This window comes from Condylura cristata, unplaced genomic scaffold (assembly GCF_000260355.1).
Source record: "Condylura cristata isolate star-nosed mole 26May11 unplaced genomic scaffold, ConCri1.0 scaffold00034, whole genome shotgun sequence".
In the NCBI taxonomy this organism is placed as follows: domain Eukaryota; kingdom Metazoa; phylum Chordata; class Mammalia; order Eulipotyphla; family Talpidae; genus Condylura; species Condylura cristata.
In genome coordinates, this window is record NW_004567135.1 from 13,778,525 (window position 1) to 13,795,360 (window position 16,836).

A 16,836-nucleotide genomic window follows, 5' to 3' on the forward strand; every position below is an offset into this window, starting at 1 on the left:
GCTCGGCGCGGCGGCTCCGAGCGCGGGTCTCCGCCTCTCCCCCTCCCGCCTGTCATGATTTAACCCTCCTTCTGCCGCGCTGCTAGAGTCGCGCCCTCTCAGTCAGGGGGAGGGTTAGAGTGGGCCACAGAGCGACCGTTGGGTTCCCTCAAGTTCTTACGGCGATGTTCTCCATCCCGTTCACCCCAGCTGCATGGACACCCACGGCCGCCCCACTCAGTTTTTGAGAGTCTGAGTCATTGAACTCTCGCCGTCCACATCCTTCCCGGCCGCTGGTGGAGAGCGCCCTGCGGAGATCAAGGCCGGGTGGGGGGTCGGGGTCGGGGATTGAAGACCTCGCCACGACCCTTGGATTGTCCCAAGAGTTTAATTCTTCTGTGGTCCTGTAACAATGCAGCCTCCTTGAAGCAGCCCGGTTATTTTTAAAATCAGTAGAGCAAGTCACATTGCCCAGCTTTTCTACCTTTGAGAAGATCAGAACTTCTTCCTGTGGCTTACAAGGCCCTTTACGACGCAGTCCTAGGTGTGTGTCCAGCCACACTGGACCTGATCTGTGTTCCTAGAAATAAAGGAGCTTAATTTGCCACAGGGCCTTTGCACTTGCTGTTCCTTCTGCCTAGAGTTTTCTCCAGAATTTTAACAATGACTCACTCTTTGTTTTCACTTACATCAACAACACCTTCTCTGGGAGGCCTTCCCTAAACCTTCAATCAAAAGTTGCCTTCCCGGTTCCCATCGCACCCCACTCTATTTCTCCCTAGCACACTACTCTGCTGCTCTTGTAGGTCTCGGACCCTGCACTCCCCTGGTTTCCCTCCAGCCTCATTGGCATTTCCTTCTCAGTCTCTGCTTGACCTCTAACGTTACAGCTTCCTATGGCTTAGTCCTTGGCCCTCTTTCCACATTCTCTGTCCAGTGATGTCATCCAGTCTCAGGACTTAAATACTATGTAAATGTCAGCGAGTCCTAAATTTATTTCCAGAGCTCCAAACTCATTTACCCAGCAGCCTCCTTGACATCTCCACTTGACTGTCTAACAGCCATGCGAAACTAATGTGGCTAAAATAGATGTCTTGAATTCTGTCCCCACCAATTCATTTCTCTCCCAGTGTTCCCCATCCAGATAATATGGCTCTTACTTGTACAGGCTAAAAACCTAGACAGCATCCTTTTTCCCCTTCCCTTTTCTTACCGTTTCCCACCCTGTATCTAATTCACCAGCAGGTCCTGTAAGCTTTGCATCCAAAATACATACTGGATTGATTCATCCACTTCATGCCACCCATTTTATAGCTATCATCCTGGCCCAAGACATTATTTCTCATCTGTGATGTTATAGGATCAGTAGCTCCCTAACTGATCCTTTGCTTCTGTCCTTGTTCTTTACAAACTAGACTTCACAGTATCTAATTATTTTTTTTAATCTAAATCATATTTTCTTCACTGCTGAAAATATTTGAGTGGCTTTCCATTGTACTTTGCAATAAATCTGAAATCCTTGTTAGGAGTGACCCTCTGACTTCTAGTCCTCATAAACAATGTTCGCTCCATCTGAATTCTTGATGTTCTAGAACATCCCAGATCATTCTCTAAGCACCATTGCACTTTCAGTTCCCTCCTCCTGGAGTGTTTTGCTGGCCTCAATCCTGTGTTTACCTTGTGGGTTCTGTCCTGTCATTCAGCTACCCAATCTACCTCTCTGGAATGTCTTGTTGTCTTTCTAATCCATCACTCTCTGAAAGGAACTATATTTGTTTACCCTTTGTTGTCTGTGCTCACCCTGCCACATTTACTAGAAAGCAAAGATCTCAGCTGTCTTATCCTAGCTCTACTGCAGTGCCTGAACGTAGTGGGTACTCAATGTCTATTGCTTAATGAATTTCAGTGAGGGCCCTGGGCAGCTGGGAACTCCTCTCTCCCCTGCTCCCCACCTGCCTCTTTCCTCTTTTCCTCTGTCTGCCAGACCTCCCTGATCTCGGCCTTGGGCCCAGTGCCTTAAGCTGAGTGCATGCACATGCACACACACACACACACTCCTCCAGCCTTTTACTCTCATTAGCTCAGACTCCCGCCTCCCATAAGGAAGCTTGCTGTTCTGACCAGCATCTGCAGCAGCAGCCCTCCCTCCTGCTCCTCTGTCCCTGACAGCCCATCATGCTGAAGTCAGAACAGCTGTGAGCCGGCCATCCTTGTAGTGTCTCCAGTAGCCTGGGAAAGACAGTGCACATTGGTGTACTGGGAGGTAGATGCACAAATCACAACACAACCTGCACCTCAGGAACCCCAGTGCCCCTGAGGGTCTGTGGCAAGGGGGCTCATTGTGTGAGTATTTCCTGCCAACCTTTGACATTGAGGGCTTCTGGGGCATTCTCAATTATTTGTTTGGAAACACTCTTTCAATGGTTATTTTTTTTAACTCTAAAAAAATTTTTTTTAAAGATTTATTTATTCATACAGAACTGGGGTACAGGCCAGAGGTGCAGGGGTGGCGAGAGGCTTCACCAGAGACAGAGTGGGGAGCAGAACAGGCAGATCGATGAAGAACACTGCTGAGGGGAGCAGCGGGCGGGTCAGGAGAGGTCTGGCTCGCCATGTGGTCACCTCCGGGGCAGGCAGGGATCGAACTCATGCGGAAGTGGCTTTAGCTTCCTAGTGCTGTGCTTTAACCCGCTATGCCACCAGGGAGGGCCAACTCTAAAAAATTTTTAAAATAACTATTGTCAAAATAAGGAAGACCTAACACAAATTAAAACAAATGCAACAAAGCCTAAATATAAAATATACTACAAAAGAATTCTTATAGAGGGAATACTTGTGTAAGCACCTTGCAGACCAAATAAAAGAATCTTGGCTGTACTAAAAAAAAAAAAACTACATCATTCACCATGACTTCCTACAGCAGAAAAGCAGTAGTACAACTTTTGAAACAATTGTTTCCTTGTTTTTCTTAATTGTTTCCCCATATTTGTGTATATTCCTTAGTAATATAGTTTCTTTTGTCAGTTTTTGAAGATATATATGTAGTAATACTATGTATGTGTGTTATATATCATTGTCTCATAAGGTTTCTTCCATTTTATTAGGTAATACTAAACTCTTCCAAAACAGTTTAACCTTGAACTCTCATTAGTATACAGGAGTTTCTCATGCTCTATATTCTTGTCAACACTTGGTATCTTCAGACTTTAATTTTAGCTGTTCTGGTGTGTCCAGTGATATTGCACTATGGCTTTTGCATAATGCATATTACTCTGGCTGGGAAGTCCATTATAAGGGTTTGCATTCCCCTGATTATCAGTGAAGTTGATTACTTTTACATATGTTATTGATCTTGTAGATTTCCTCTTGTGAAGTGCTAGTTCAAATATTCAATGCAGATTTGTAATTTTTATTGTTAGGAGTTTTTTTTTTTTTCAAGATTTATTTATTTGTGCATACAGAGCTGGGGTACAGGCCAGAGGCTCAGGGGCAGTAAGAGGCTTCACCAGAGACAGAGTGGGGAGCAGAACAGCAGATCGACAAAGTACACTGCTGAGGGGAGCAGCGGGCGGGTCAGGAGAGGTCTGCCGCGCCATGTAGTCACCTTCGGGGCAGGCCGGGGAATGGGACTTATGCGGAAGTGGCCTTAGCTTCTCAGTGCTGTGCTTTAACCCTCTGCGCCACCAGGGAGGGCCCTATTAGGAGTTTTCAAAATTACTGTTATTTCTTATTTGTAGCAGTTCTTTATAAACCCTGGCCACATCTTTTTCAGTTATGTATCCTGGACACATTCATCTTTCCATTCTGTAGCTTATCTTTAGATGAACAGATGTTCTAAATTTTAATGTAGTCAAATTCATCAATTCTTCCTTGAAGGTTAGTTACAGGAATCTTAAGAAATATTCCATTTCTCTGAATTCATGAATATATTCTTTTATATTATCTTCTGAAAGTCTTTTCATTTTCCTTTTCGATTTAGCCTATAGTATAGTGAGGAATTTTTTTAGGACTTAAGGTATGGATTTTATTTTATTTTATCATGTAGATATGCAAATACCACAGCCACACTGAAGTGTGTGTCCTTTCTTTGCTGTTCATAAGTGCAAGTTCTGTCATGAATCAGGACATGTATGTGTACAACTGTTTCTAGACTTCGTATTGTATTCCAGTTGTCAGTTTGTGCTGAAGCTATATTAAGTTAATCATCATGTTTTTATAGTTATGTCCTGGGATCTTGTAAAACAAGTCCTTCTTGTTTACCATCATGGCTTCTTGACCTCTTGCATTTCCATGTAAATTTTAAGGATTTATTTTTATTTACTTATGCATATAAGAACTGGAATACAGGCCTGAGGTGTGTGTGGGGGGGTGAGAGGATTGAGACAGAGTCAGGAGCAGAACAGACGGTTCTGCTGAAATACACTGCTGAGGAGAGCAGCTTTGAAACAGGCGAAATCTGCTGTGCTGTGTGGGTTAACAACCTGGCGGAGGATTGAACTCAAGCAGCAGAGGCTGGTGAGCTTCATAGCACTGAGACTTTAACCCCTGTGCCACCAGGGAGACCCCTCCGTATAAATTTTAGAATCAGTTTGTTAGTATTTCTTCAAAAAGCTTGTTGGAGTTTTGATTATAAGATTGTACTGTGATTATATAAAAAGGGAGGTCGTAACACAAGCTAACAATTCTGATTTTTTCAGAGATTTTCCTTTTGATTCAGAATTTGTCAGTCAACAGATTTGTCAGTCACATAGCTTGTGTCATGTGCTATAAGTCACTTTATGGAAAATTGACTTGATCCTGATATATAGGGCTTCTAATCTATAAATGTGACAATACTTTCCATTTATGTTAGGTCTTCTTCATTGTCTTACAATAAGTTATACTTTGTTGCATTTAGGTCTTATACATATTTTGTTACACTTAAACATTGGTATCTGATATTTTTCATAAATTGGGAGCAGAAAATTTTCAAAGTTATCTAATAGTTTTTGTTGTTTATATGTAGGTATATGGTTGGTTTTGTATATATTTTTTTTATCAAGTAACCTTGTTAAATTCTTATTCTAATACTTTTCTACATAAGTTAATCACATTTCTATAAATGGTAACAGTTTTTACTTTTCTAATCTAATTATTTTACAACCACCACCACCCTTCTTTTACTACTGATTGGGATGCCTATTATAAAACTAAATGGAGTTGGTGATACCAGGTGTCCCTGGTATATCAGATTAACAAGTTCCTTCCTAGTTTTAAAAAATATTTTATTTACTTATGCATACAGAAATGGGGTACAGGGCAGAGGTGCAGGGGCAGTGAGAGGATTCACCAGAACCAAAATGGGGAGCAGAACAGGCAGATTGACAAAGTGCATTGCTGAGAGGATCAGTGGTGAGACAGGAGAGGTCCACTGTGCCATGTGGATCACCTCCAGGGTGAGGATCGAACTCCTAAAGTGACCAAGGCTCAGTTAACCTCACAGTGCTCCAATAAGGGAGGTCCCCCTCTCCTAGTTTTCTAAAAGATTTTTAAAATCACAAATGTTCATCCATTTGTGATTTAATTGTGATATCTCATTATATACCTTTTCTGTATTTACTGGGATTGTATGATTTATTCCCTTAACCTATTAACATGATGAATAAATGAATGTCTTTTCTAATATTATGCAACCATTAAATTTGTGAGATTAATTTATGTATTATCTTTCTGCACATTGCTAGATAGAGTTATAAGTGTTTGATGGAAGGTTTATTTTTAATCTCATTAATAAGAAAGATTTGTAATTTTCCTTTCTAGTATTTTCTGACTTGTTTTCTTCTCTGATTTGGTTATTAAGTCATTTGGCTCCATGGCATGAATTGATCTGTATCTTTTCTTATCCAATCTTGGAAAAGTTAAATTGAAATGCTCTATACTTTGAAAGTTTGTTGCAACTTGTTTGTATGATGTAATTCTTAGCTTTCTTTTCCTTTCACACTTTACATTTAATCCACTCTAGGTTTAAATTAAATTCATAATTAAACTACTTCTCACTTCCACTTGGTCCAAGTCACCATCATTCTCACCTGGAACATTGCAGTAGCCTCCTAATTGGACTTGCTGCTTCTGTTCATGGAGCCAATGTGGTATTTTAAGCATATGGGCCAATTCCTGTTACTCCTTGGCTCAAATCCTCTATTGGCTGCCCATCATTCAGCGTAAGAGCCAAAGTGCTTATAATGGTCCCCAACCTGAGATGAGGGCCTCCCTGGTGGTGCAAGGGGGTAAGTCTCAGCACTGTGGCTGCTATTAGCAGCTACTGCAACAGTTTGATCCCCAACCAGGTTGCTGACCCACATGGTGCAGCACCTCTCTTGTTTTGTCTGCTACTTCCCTCAGCAGTGACAGTGAATCCACCTGTTCTGCTCCCCACTTAGTCTCTTATGATTACTCTCAGTCCCCTCTACCCCCTATGACCCACCACCTCTGACCTACAACCCAGTTCTTGGATGTATACATATATAAAGAAATCTTTAAAAAACAAACAAACCTGAGATGATTTGGTCACCCTGCTCTCTTCAGACCTCTTCCCCGACATCTTTCCCTCTTGCTCACTTGGCTGTAGCCACACAAATCCCCCGGCTGTTCCTTAAACACATCAAGTATGTTCCCACCTCAAAGCCTTTGCACTTACAATTTCCATGCCCAGAATACTACCCACTGAAATCCATATGACTTGCTCCTTTTTCTTTTTTTAAAGTCCTCTAAAGCACCTGGCTAGCTCAGTCAGTAGAGCATGAGATTCTTAAAGTTCTCTGAAAGAGAGGATTTGCTGTACTACCATATGTAAATAGCAAATATATCATGAATACCTCACATCCTTCTCCTTGTTTTTGTTTTTCTTCATAATATGTACATATATTACACACACACACACGTATTGACTGAGTCTTACACAGAATCAAAACATCAAGAGGGTGAGTATTTTGTATTCCTAATAGAACAATGCCTGGCAATAAGAGGTACTCAATATGTGCCTTCTGAATCAATGACGAATATTTTATAATGTGTCTTACTCCTTGACTGTCACTCAGCTTTTCTTGCTTTATTATAGCGCATCTTGTTTACTATCTTTAGCATTAAAAAGCAGCCTGGCACTTGGCTTTGAACATAACTGTCACTTAGTAACTAAGGAGTGAATAAATGTTGAGTCCTAGGTTTTGCTCGTTTAATTAGCTCTCACCCTCCTTTTGGAGAGCTTTATTTTTTTAATGTTATAGTTTTTTTAATAATAGTTTATTTTTACATATTTTTGTGCATTTTTCCATATCAGTTGTAACCTCCGTGAGCTTCCTATCACCAAATCACCCATGTGCCATCACCATAGTCCAGTGCATTTCCCTCCCCCCACTGTTTCTGATCCCCCTTCCCTATTCCACCCCCACAAAAAGCTTTATTTTTTTTCTGGCCAACTTCTGCATCTCTAGTTCTTTCTTTTCTTTTTCACTCATCTTCCACTTCTCTCTGTGTACTTTCTATTTCACTTCTTTAGTCTATCACCTCCTGTTTCTTCCCCATATTCTCTTTTCCTACTTGTTAACCATCCTCCTGTTTTCTCTTTCCACTGCTCCATCTTTCACAGAACCAGACCACATCAGAATCAGACTTGGTCTTAGAGATGTGATTGTCTAGTTGCTCACTTTGTAGATAGTAAAGGAGATACCACAAGATGGCACAATTTGCTTTCAGGTCACAGCTGGTTTAAAGCTGAGTCAGGACGTCATTTCAGGCTTTCTCATTCTCCTTCCTCTTCTGTATGCCCTTTCTGGTTTTTCTTTTTTTTCTTCTCTCTTTTTTTTTTTAAGATTTATTTATTTATGCAGACAAGAACTGGGATACAGGCCAGAGGTATTGGGATGGGAGGTGAGAGGATTCACTAGATTCACCAGAAACAGAGTGGGGAGCAGAACAGGGAGATCAAGTGAAATACACTGCTGAGGGGGGAGTAGCGGGTGGGCCAGGAAAGGTCTGCCAAGCTATGTGGGTCACCTCTCTCAAGCTGGAAATCGAAATCGAACATGCATTACAGTGGCTGCAGACAGACTCACAGCGTTGGACGACCAGGGAGGGCCCTTTTTTCTTGTCTTTCTTAACATAGTGTTGGAATCAGACTAACTTTCATTTGGAACTCAGTTCCACCACGTATACTAGTCACCTTCAACAAATTATTATTTTTTTAAAGATTTATTTATTTATGCAGACAAGAACTGGGGTGCAGGCCAGAGGTTGGGGGGGGGGTGAGAGGACACACCAGAGACCAAATGAGGAGCAAAACAGGCAGATGTACAGAAATACACTGCTGAGGGGAGTAGTATGTGAGACAGGAGAGGTCTGCTGTGCCATGTGGCTGAGGATCAGACTTGTGCTGCAGTTTCATAGTTAAACCCTTAAACCAACAGGGAGGCCCCAACTAAGACATTAATAAACACTCAAAGGGTTGCTGAGGAGATCGAATAAAAAAATGGAACAGGTCCTATAGCTAACATCTTATTTAATATTTAATAAAACATTCCCACTAAGGTCAGGTATACAAGGCAAGGATGTCCCCTCTCACTACTCCTTTCAGAGAATCTCTTGCTAATGCAGTAAAAGAAGGCATAATTGGGAAGGCACAAATGACATATCATTTATGTGGAAATCTGAAATAGTCTTTAAAAAAACCCTCCTGGGAATTATAAGTAAGTCTATTCAGATTGCAGGATATAGGTTAATACAAAAGTCAATGGTTTTCCTAGATACACAGTGAAAAGTGGGATTTGAAACTAAAAACACAGTACTGTTTACAGTGGCACCACACACACAAAGGGAGAGAGAGGGAAATATTTAAGTATATATCTAATAAAATATATGAGGAAAACTACAAAACTGATGAACAAAATAAAAGAACTAAACAAATAAAAAAGAAAGTCTGTGAATAGCAAGAGTCAATATTGTCAAGATGTCAGTCCTTCCAGACTAATCTATAGATTCAACACAATTCCAGGAAATTATTTTAGGGCTATTAATACAATAACTCTAAGGTTTCTATGGAGAGACAAAACACAATACTCAACACAATATTAAAGAAGACCAAAACAGGAGATTTAACACTGCCGGATATCGAAACTAACTATAATGTGAAAGGAATTAAAAAAGAGTACTATTGGTGAAAGAATAGACAGACAGGTCAGAGAAACAGAGTATAAAACCTCAAAATAGACCCCCCAAAAGAAAATATAGCCAACATATATTTGATTATATTGACAAAGGAGCAAAGGCAATATAGCGGATCAAAGATAGTCTCTTCAACAAATGGAGCTGGAACAAATATATTGAATTTTTTCACACTGCAAAAAAAAAAAAATGAAGATATAAACTTTTTCACTTTACAAAAACTAACTCAAAATGGACCTTAGATCAAAATATTGAAAGCAAAATTATATATAGCTCCTAAAAGATAGCATAGACGAAAGCCTAGATGGCCTTAGGTTTGGTGGTGCCTTTTTAGATACAATACCAGAAAATAAAACCAAACCATGAAATAATTCATCAGCTGCATTTTAAGGTTAAAAATTTATGTTCTGTTTTTAGGATATCATCTATTTTTGATAAGATAATATCAACAGAATTAGAAAACACAGATTAAAAGAAAAATATTTACAAAAGATTCATTTGACAAAGACTTATCCAAAGTATACAAATAACTCTTAAAATTCAACAATAAGAAAACAAATCACATGACTTAAAAGTTGGCGAGACACCTTAACAGACCCATCACCAGAGGAGAATACAGATAGTAAGAAAGCATATGAAAAACATGTTTCACATCATGTGTCACCAGGAAAATGGTTAAAACAGTGCTATTCCTACACATCTATTAGGATGGTTAAAATCTGAAACATTGACAACATCAAAAGCTTGTCAGGGTGTGAATGAACAGAAACTCTCATTAGTCTGTTGCTGGAAAGGCAAAGTGGTACAGCCACTATGGAAGACAGTTCAGTGGTTCTTATAAAACTAAAAATATATGATCCAGCAGTCATACTCCATGCTGTTTACACAAAGGAGTTGAAAACTCACCTTCACAAAACTTTGCACATGGATATTTGTAGGAGTTTTATTTATAATTGCCAAAACTTAGGAACAACCATGATGTCCTTCAGTAGATGAATGAATAAACAGGTAAATCCAGATAATGGAATACTATTTAGCACTAAAAAGAAATGATATAAAGGAACCATAAAGTAAACAAAGCTATTCTGAAACAGCTACATGTTATATGATTGTAACAATATGCCATTCTGGAAAAGGCAGATCTAAAAGAAGCAATTAAGATATTAGTAGTTGTGCAAAAGAGAGAAGAGGGAGATGTCTCCACAGAGAACAGAGGATTTTTTTTAGATAAGTGAAAATACAGTGTGTGATAAAATGGTGGCTATGCCATTATACATTTTCCTAGAACCAGTGAATGTACCAGAAGAACAAACATTTAGATAAAATATATACTTTGGTGGCTATGATGTTTCAGTGTAGATTTACCTTTGACCAAAAAAATGCCATTCTCTGAGTGAGGTTGGTAAAGGACGTGTGTTTGGAGGTACCGGGTATATGGGAAGTCTCTGTAACTTCCTCTCAACTTTATTGTAAGCCTAAAATTTCTCTAAAAAAGAGAAGTATTTAAAAAGTTGAATTAAGACCTGGTTCACAATAGAACAAGTGTTGGTACTTTTCTTATTCTTTGCACTTATATTTTTTCTTTTTCTTCCCCCTTTAAATGGCTAAGGTTGTACTAATCAAATCACTAATTCCTTCAAACTTTGACTATTTTATTGTGTTGTTCTCACTTTTACATGTCATCTCTTCTATTCATTTCTTCTTCTTTTTCCTCCACCCTCCCCCTCCATTTCTCTTCTTTCTCTGCTTACTGCTTCTCATTTTCTATCATAAGCCAAGCCATGTGCACCATAAATGCTAAGTTTAAATTTCCTTCAAATCCAAAGGCCATTTATGTTTCTTTTTCCTCTTTCCATTACATATGGCTAGTTAACTTCCCTGGACCACGGTTTCAACCTGGAAAAGGGTAAAATAATAAATTGTTAGCATTAAGTGAATTAAATAAAGCCTTGAAGATGTTAACTTCTCTATGGACTGACTCCAAGTCTGTTATAAAACTATATAAAAAAAAGTTACTTATTTTCCAAAGCATGGTGAAACTTTTTAAAAGTTTTACTTTAAAAAAAGATTTATTTTATTTATGCATACAAGAACCCCTGAGGTACAGGCCAGAGGTGGGGTTAGAGGATTCACTTGAACCAGAGGGGAACAGAACAGGTGGATTGACTGAAATACACTGCTGAGCACAACATCAGGTAAGACAGGAGAGGCCTCCTGCATCATGTGGGTCAGCTCCCTGGCCAGGGATCAACTTTGTGCTGCAATGGCAGTGGATAGCTTCAGAGAGTTGCACTTTAACCCATTGTGCCACGAGGTATACCCCACACGGTGAAACTTTGGGTAAAAAAAAAAATCTGGGTTTCAGGCACATCCCTGAATTACAATGAGCTTCAATTTCTTCATGTGTAAAATGACAATAACATGCCTACCTTTCACCTAACCTCCCTCCCTCCCCCAAGGGAATTACAACTCAAGGTACAGGACAGAGGCATCCTCCCCTATTATCCTGGGTTCACCAAGGGGACTAAGTATAATTATAAAGATTCAGTGGGTTAAACTTTTAAAAGATGCTTTTTTTTTTTTTAAGAGAAGTTTAGCAGCAGCAATTACCCAGGGGTAGTTAAACCACTGCTTTTATTTTTAAGGCTATTTTTAGTTAAACATATGAACTGGGGTGTAAGCCAGACATGGGGGTGGGTGGAGGTGGGTTAACTCTCTGGCAGGGAATAGTGCTGTAACTTAACCCCTTGCGCCACCAAAGAGGCTCCATGATAGCTATTATTATTTCCTTTACTTTTTCCACTTCTTTTCCCTTTATCCTCAATAATATAATAAAATTAGTTGGCCTCCCTGGTGGTAGCGAGGTTAAACTCTCAGCACTATGAAGCTATGATCCCCAGCCAGGGGAGTGAAGTTAAAGACACAGTACTATCAAACTATTGCCAGCTACTGCACCATGAGTTCGATCTGGCTAAGGAGCTGACCCACATGGCACAGCAGACCTCTCTTGTCTCTCCCACTGCTTCCTTCAACAGTGTATTTCAGTTGATCTGTCTGTTCTACTCCCCACTCTATATCTGGTGAATCTTCTCACCAACCCCACTTCTGGCCTACATCCCAGTTCTTGTGTGCATAAATAAAAAAATCTTTAAAAAATTAGTGGTTAGTGGTTTACACTACGGAAAACTGTTTGGAGGTTTCTCAAACTGCTAAAAATGGAGCTTCTATATTACCCAGCAATCCCACTCCTAGGTATCTACCCAAAAGACATAAAAACACTGACTCAAAAAGACACCTGCACCCCCATGTTTATTGCTGCTTTATTCACAATTGGAAAGACATGGAAACAGCCCAAATGCCCAAAAATGGTTGACTGGATTAAAAAGGTGTGGTACATATATACAATGGACTATTACTCAACAATCAAAAAAGATAAATACATGCCTTTTGCAGCAACATAGATGGGGCTGGAAGCAATCATGCTTTGTGAATAAGCCAGAAAGAAAAGGAAAAATACTGAATGGTTTCACTCATAGCAAGAGTATAAAGGATCAGGGGAGAAAATAATAATAATAATGAGCAACTATATACCAGAGACATTTTTAGGGGGTGGAGTGGGGAATGGGATCAAAAACGGTGGGGGAGAGGGAAGTGCACCGGACTGTGGTGATGGCACACGGGTGATTTGGTAATGGGAAGCCCAAGGGGATTACAACTGAAAGGGACAAAGGCACAAAATGGTGTAAAAATAAACTATTATATTATTTTAAAAATTAAGAAAAAAAGTTAGTGGTTTAACTCTCCAGGTCATCTCTGCTACTAAGCTTCTATTCTTTTTCTCCTTTTTCTCCTCCCTACCCTCTTTTTTCTTGTCTTCATTACGGCTTTCTTCTCGCTTCAGGCATCATGTGCAGCTCTGAAGGACCCCAACGCGCAAGAGACCCAGGTTCTCATGCATTTAGTATCTAGAGCTTTTTCAACAATAAAGTTTTATTGAAACAAAAGGGGGTAGGGGGCTCCTGTCAGTCTTTCCTGTACAACCAATCAAAAAGTAGAACGCGATGTGTCACTAACAGGAGCTTCTCCAGGCGGTAGGCGGGGGCGAGGCATGTCCCACCCAAAATCTGTTCGTAAGAGCGGAAGTATTGGCCGGAAGTCAGCCATAGAGTTTAGTGGCCAGAGCGACCCTGCAGGGAGGTGGCAGGAAAAGCTCAGAGCAGCTGCCGGAGGTGACGGCGCCTCGGCCCCGCCCGGCGCGCTGGAAGAGGAAGCTTCCAGGTTAGCTGCCCGCAGAGTCTGACCCAGGGTACGACCGGGCGGTTGGTGGGAGCTCGCGATCCTTGGGTGGCCTCTTTAAGGGAGAGGGCGGAGCCATGTGCATGGTTCCTGAGGGTGAGGTCACATGGTTGGGGGCACCTGTGGGACACGGGTGTAGATTTGAGGGGTCGTCGTCGTTGGGGTGGACACCATGTGACATCCTTCTCCCTACTGCATCAGAGTACCGTGGGGTTCAATAGGAAGCTCATGATGGGGTTTGGGATTAGGCCCGGGAGGAGAGGGGGAAATGGTGGGCGTGGCAGCCCTGTCTCAGTCCTGCTTCCATCAAAGTGGCCCTTCCGAGGACTCCTTGATCTTAGTTCTAGACTAATCCATCTCTGGTGACCTATTGTAAACGTGACTCAACACCTTAGTCCCGTCCTTAGTTCCTGTGCTTCCCACCCTTACAATGTTCAGGGGCCTCCAGCTTCGTATCCTCTTGCCTTGCAGTTCCAGACATCCTGAGCCCTGGTCCCCCCAACCAAGAGAAGCCATGAGTGCGGAGGTGAAGGTGACAGGGCAGAACCAGGAGCAATTTTTGCTCCTGGCCAAGTCAGCCAAGGGGGCTGCACTGGCCACACTCATCCACCAAGTGCTGGAGGCCCCTGGTGTCTACGTGTTTGGGGAACTGCTGGATATGCCGAATGTTAGAGAGGTGGGTGCCAGGCCTGGCTATCACATGAGGAAGCTTGGAGCTAACCTTTGAATTTGAAAATGGGTGGAGAGGGCTCATTTTGCAACCCCATAACCATTCAATTTTACAAGAATAGAGTGTTCGATTATTTCATAATCTGATGAGCCGCAGACAGTTCGGGAGGCAGGACTCTCCTATGGCAGCCTCACTCATTTCTGACAGCCTGACAGCCTAGGCAGGCACTGGGAGTTGTGGCTTCTTCTTCAGGCTCATCTCATCTTGGGTGGCTTTTAGATAGAGTGGATCTGTAAGACCCAGTATTTTTCATCTGTAAGCAAAAGTGCATGTAATTTAGGATTGGAGACCTGATTCCAGCTTGTCTCAACCAGTGTAATTGCTCTTAATTATCAGGTCGCCTCAATCCGGTCACTTATTTTAGGGCTCTAGTTTTCTCTTTTGGAAATGGAGATGATGCTGCCCCTCACTGTTATTGTAGAAATTAAGTGAGATTATGGAAAAGTATAAAGTCTGCTACAAATGGAAGGAATAAACATCTGAAATTACCGTGCCCTGTTCTCCCACTTCACACCATGTGCTGATTCAGATGAATTAGATAAGGCAGAAGGTATATTTTCCTCAGACACACATGGCAGCATGCTAGCAGCACAGCTAAGAATTTAAAATCCAGGACCTTCCCTGGTGGCGCAGCAGGTTAAAGCACAACACTGCAAAGCTAGTCGCAGCCCCCGCCCAGCACAGGTTTGGTCCCCGGCCTCAGTCCCTGGCTTTGGTCCCCACCTGGGGAGGTGGCCCACATGGTGCAGCAGATTGCCTGCTGCTCCCCTCAGCAGCATACCTCGTTGATCTGCTGTTCTGCTCCACACTCAGTGGTGAATTCTCTCACTGCCCCTGCACCTCTGGCTTGTACCCCATTTCTGTATGCATAAGTAAATAAATCTTTAAAAGAAAAAAAGAACTTAAATTCCAGAATACATGGGTTGCTGAGAGAGGTGACATCAGCCCTGGTTTTGAGAGGCTATGACAGTAGGATGTGGGCAAATAGGAATTAAGTTTTTTTTTTTTTTTAAAGATTTATTTATTTGTGCATACAGAACTGGGGTACAGGCCAGAGGCTCAGGGGCGGTGAGAGGCTTCACCAGAGACAGAGTGAGGAGCAGAACAGGCAGATCAATGAACTACACTGCTGAGGGGAGCAGCGGGCGGGTCAGGAGAGGTCTGCCCCACCATGTGGTCACCTCCGGGGCAGGCGGGAATCGAACTCATGCGGAAGCGGCTTTAGATTCTCAGTGCAGTGCTTTAACCCTCTGCGCCACCAGGGAGGGCCAGGAATTAAGTTTTTAAGGGTCTTTAATTGAGTCAGTGGATTTAGCTTTCTGGAATCACTGTGGTACAGAGAAACAATGGCTGCTTTTCCATTTTCAGTGGAACTAAAGGGAATCAAGATGAAGAAAAAGGAGCATTTAGTGGGTGCCTGTTTAGCACTGCTAGTTACCTGGGTATATAAAACAAAGTACATGACACTGCTTATCTCTCTAAAACTTACATTCCAGAGGTAGAGATAAATAAATGGACGTGCCCGTATAAATCACGTACTTAGCAAGTAGTTATTGATGAGGCGCAGGAATGAGCGATAAGTAATAGAGAAGAGGAGGTCTGAATCGACTAGTCTGGGTGATAAAAGCCTCCAGGTGAGGTGAATCTGAAGCAGGGCCTGCAATCTCTGGTGTGTGCCTAGGCTGTGCAGCTGACAGAGCTGAGTGAGGCTGCGGCGGGAGAGTCCCTCCTTCCGCCAGGACAGTGCAGCAGACTGCCCTACGGCTCATCAGATTCTGAAATGTTGAACACACCCTAAGCACCAACAACACAATTTGCTGTGTCTGATATGTGTCTGTTAGAGTGAACATTCTAAATTTTCAACTCAGGAATTAGGGTAGGAATTGGAGGCCTATGGAGGATTGGGGAACAGTGGAAACAAAACCCAGCGGGTGAACGTGAGTCCTGCCTATGGGGAGAGAGAGCAGAGAGGCAGAGTTCCTTTTGCCGAGCTGGGAGAGGTAATATCCAGGGGTAAGATGGGGCCAGAAGGGGGAGTTCAAAACGGGGATGTCTGGGAGGGTAGAGCTGAATCCCTCCGTGCTGTCTCTTTCCTCATGCAGCTGGCTGAGAGTGATTTCGCTTCCACGTTCCGGCTGCTCACGGTGTTTGCTTACGGGACATACGCAGACTACTTAGGTAATGGAGAGACTGGAGCTCTGGAGTAGGACTGATGGGAGAAGGGCAGTTTCTGGAGGGACTTAGAAGAAATTCCTGGGATATCCTACTTAGAGCCCTGTGTAAGCAAGGTTTAGGTCCCAGCCTAAACTGACATGGAAGAATTAAAGGAAAAAAAAAAAAAAAAAAAAGGCAGGGCTTCCCACGAAAGTGAAGTCAGGATTGCTGTCTGTCCTTTTTTCTCAGCGGAGGCCCGGAATCTCCCCCCACTCACGGAGGCTCAGAAAAATAAACTTCGACACTTATCGGTTGTCACCCTGGCTGCCAAAGTCAAGGTGAGTGCCAGCTTCTCGGTCCCGAGCCAGAGAGGTCCAGAACCTTCTGTGGGCCCCTTCACAGGGGCCCAAGTTTATGCAAGCACAGCCTTTGACCACACTCCTTACCCTGACTCCCCCGACACCCCTTAAAAGCCTGTCTCC

General features: G+C 42.2%; 1 protein-coding gene across 2 annotated transcripts in view; it reads left to right on the forward strand.

Annotated features, from left to right (window-relative positions):
• Positions 1-13,284: 13,284 nt before the first annotated feature.
• Positions 13,285-16,836, forward strand: part of COPS7A (COP9 signalosome subunit 7A) — a 6,991-nt gene continuing 3,439 nt past the window's right edge. Inside the window, exons 1-4 of one of the 2 annotated variants that reach the window (XM_004692893.2) lie at positions 13,285-13,480; positions 13,942-14,146; positions 16,303-16,378; positions 16,604-16,692. In XM_004692893.2, coding sequence (XP_004692950.1) covers positions 13,985-14,146; positions 16,303-16,378; positions 16,604-16,692 — 327 coding nt within the window. In that variant the 5' untranslated portion in view covers positions 13,285-13,480; positions 13,942-13,984. The remainder of the gene's footprint in view (positions 13,481-13,941; positions 14,147-16,302; positions 16,379-16,603; positions 16,693-16,836) is intronic. The other variant, XM_004692894.2, reaches the window with a different exon arrangement.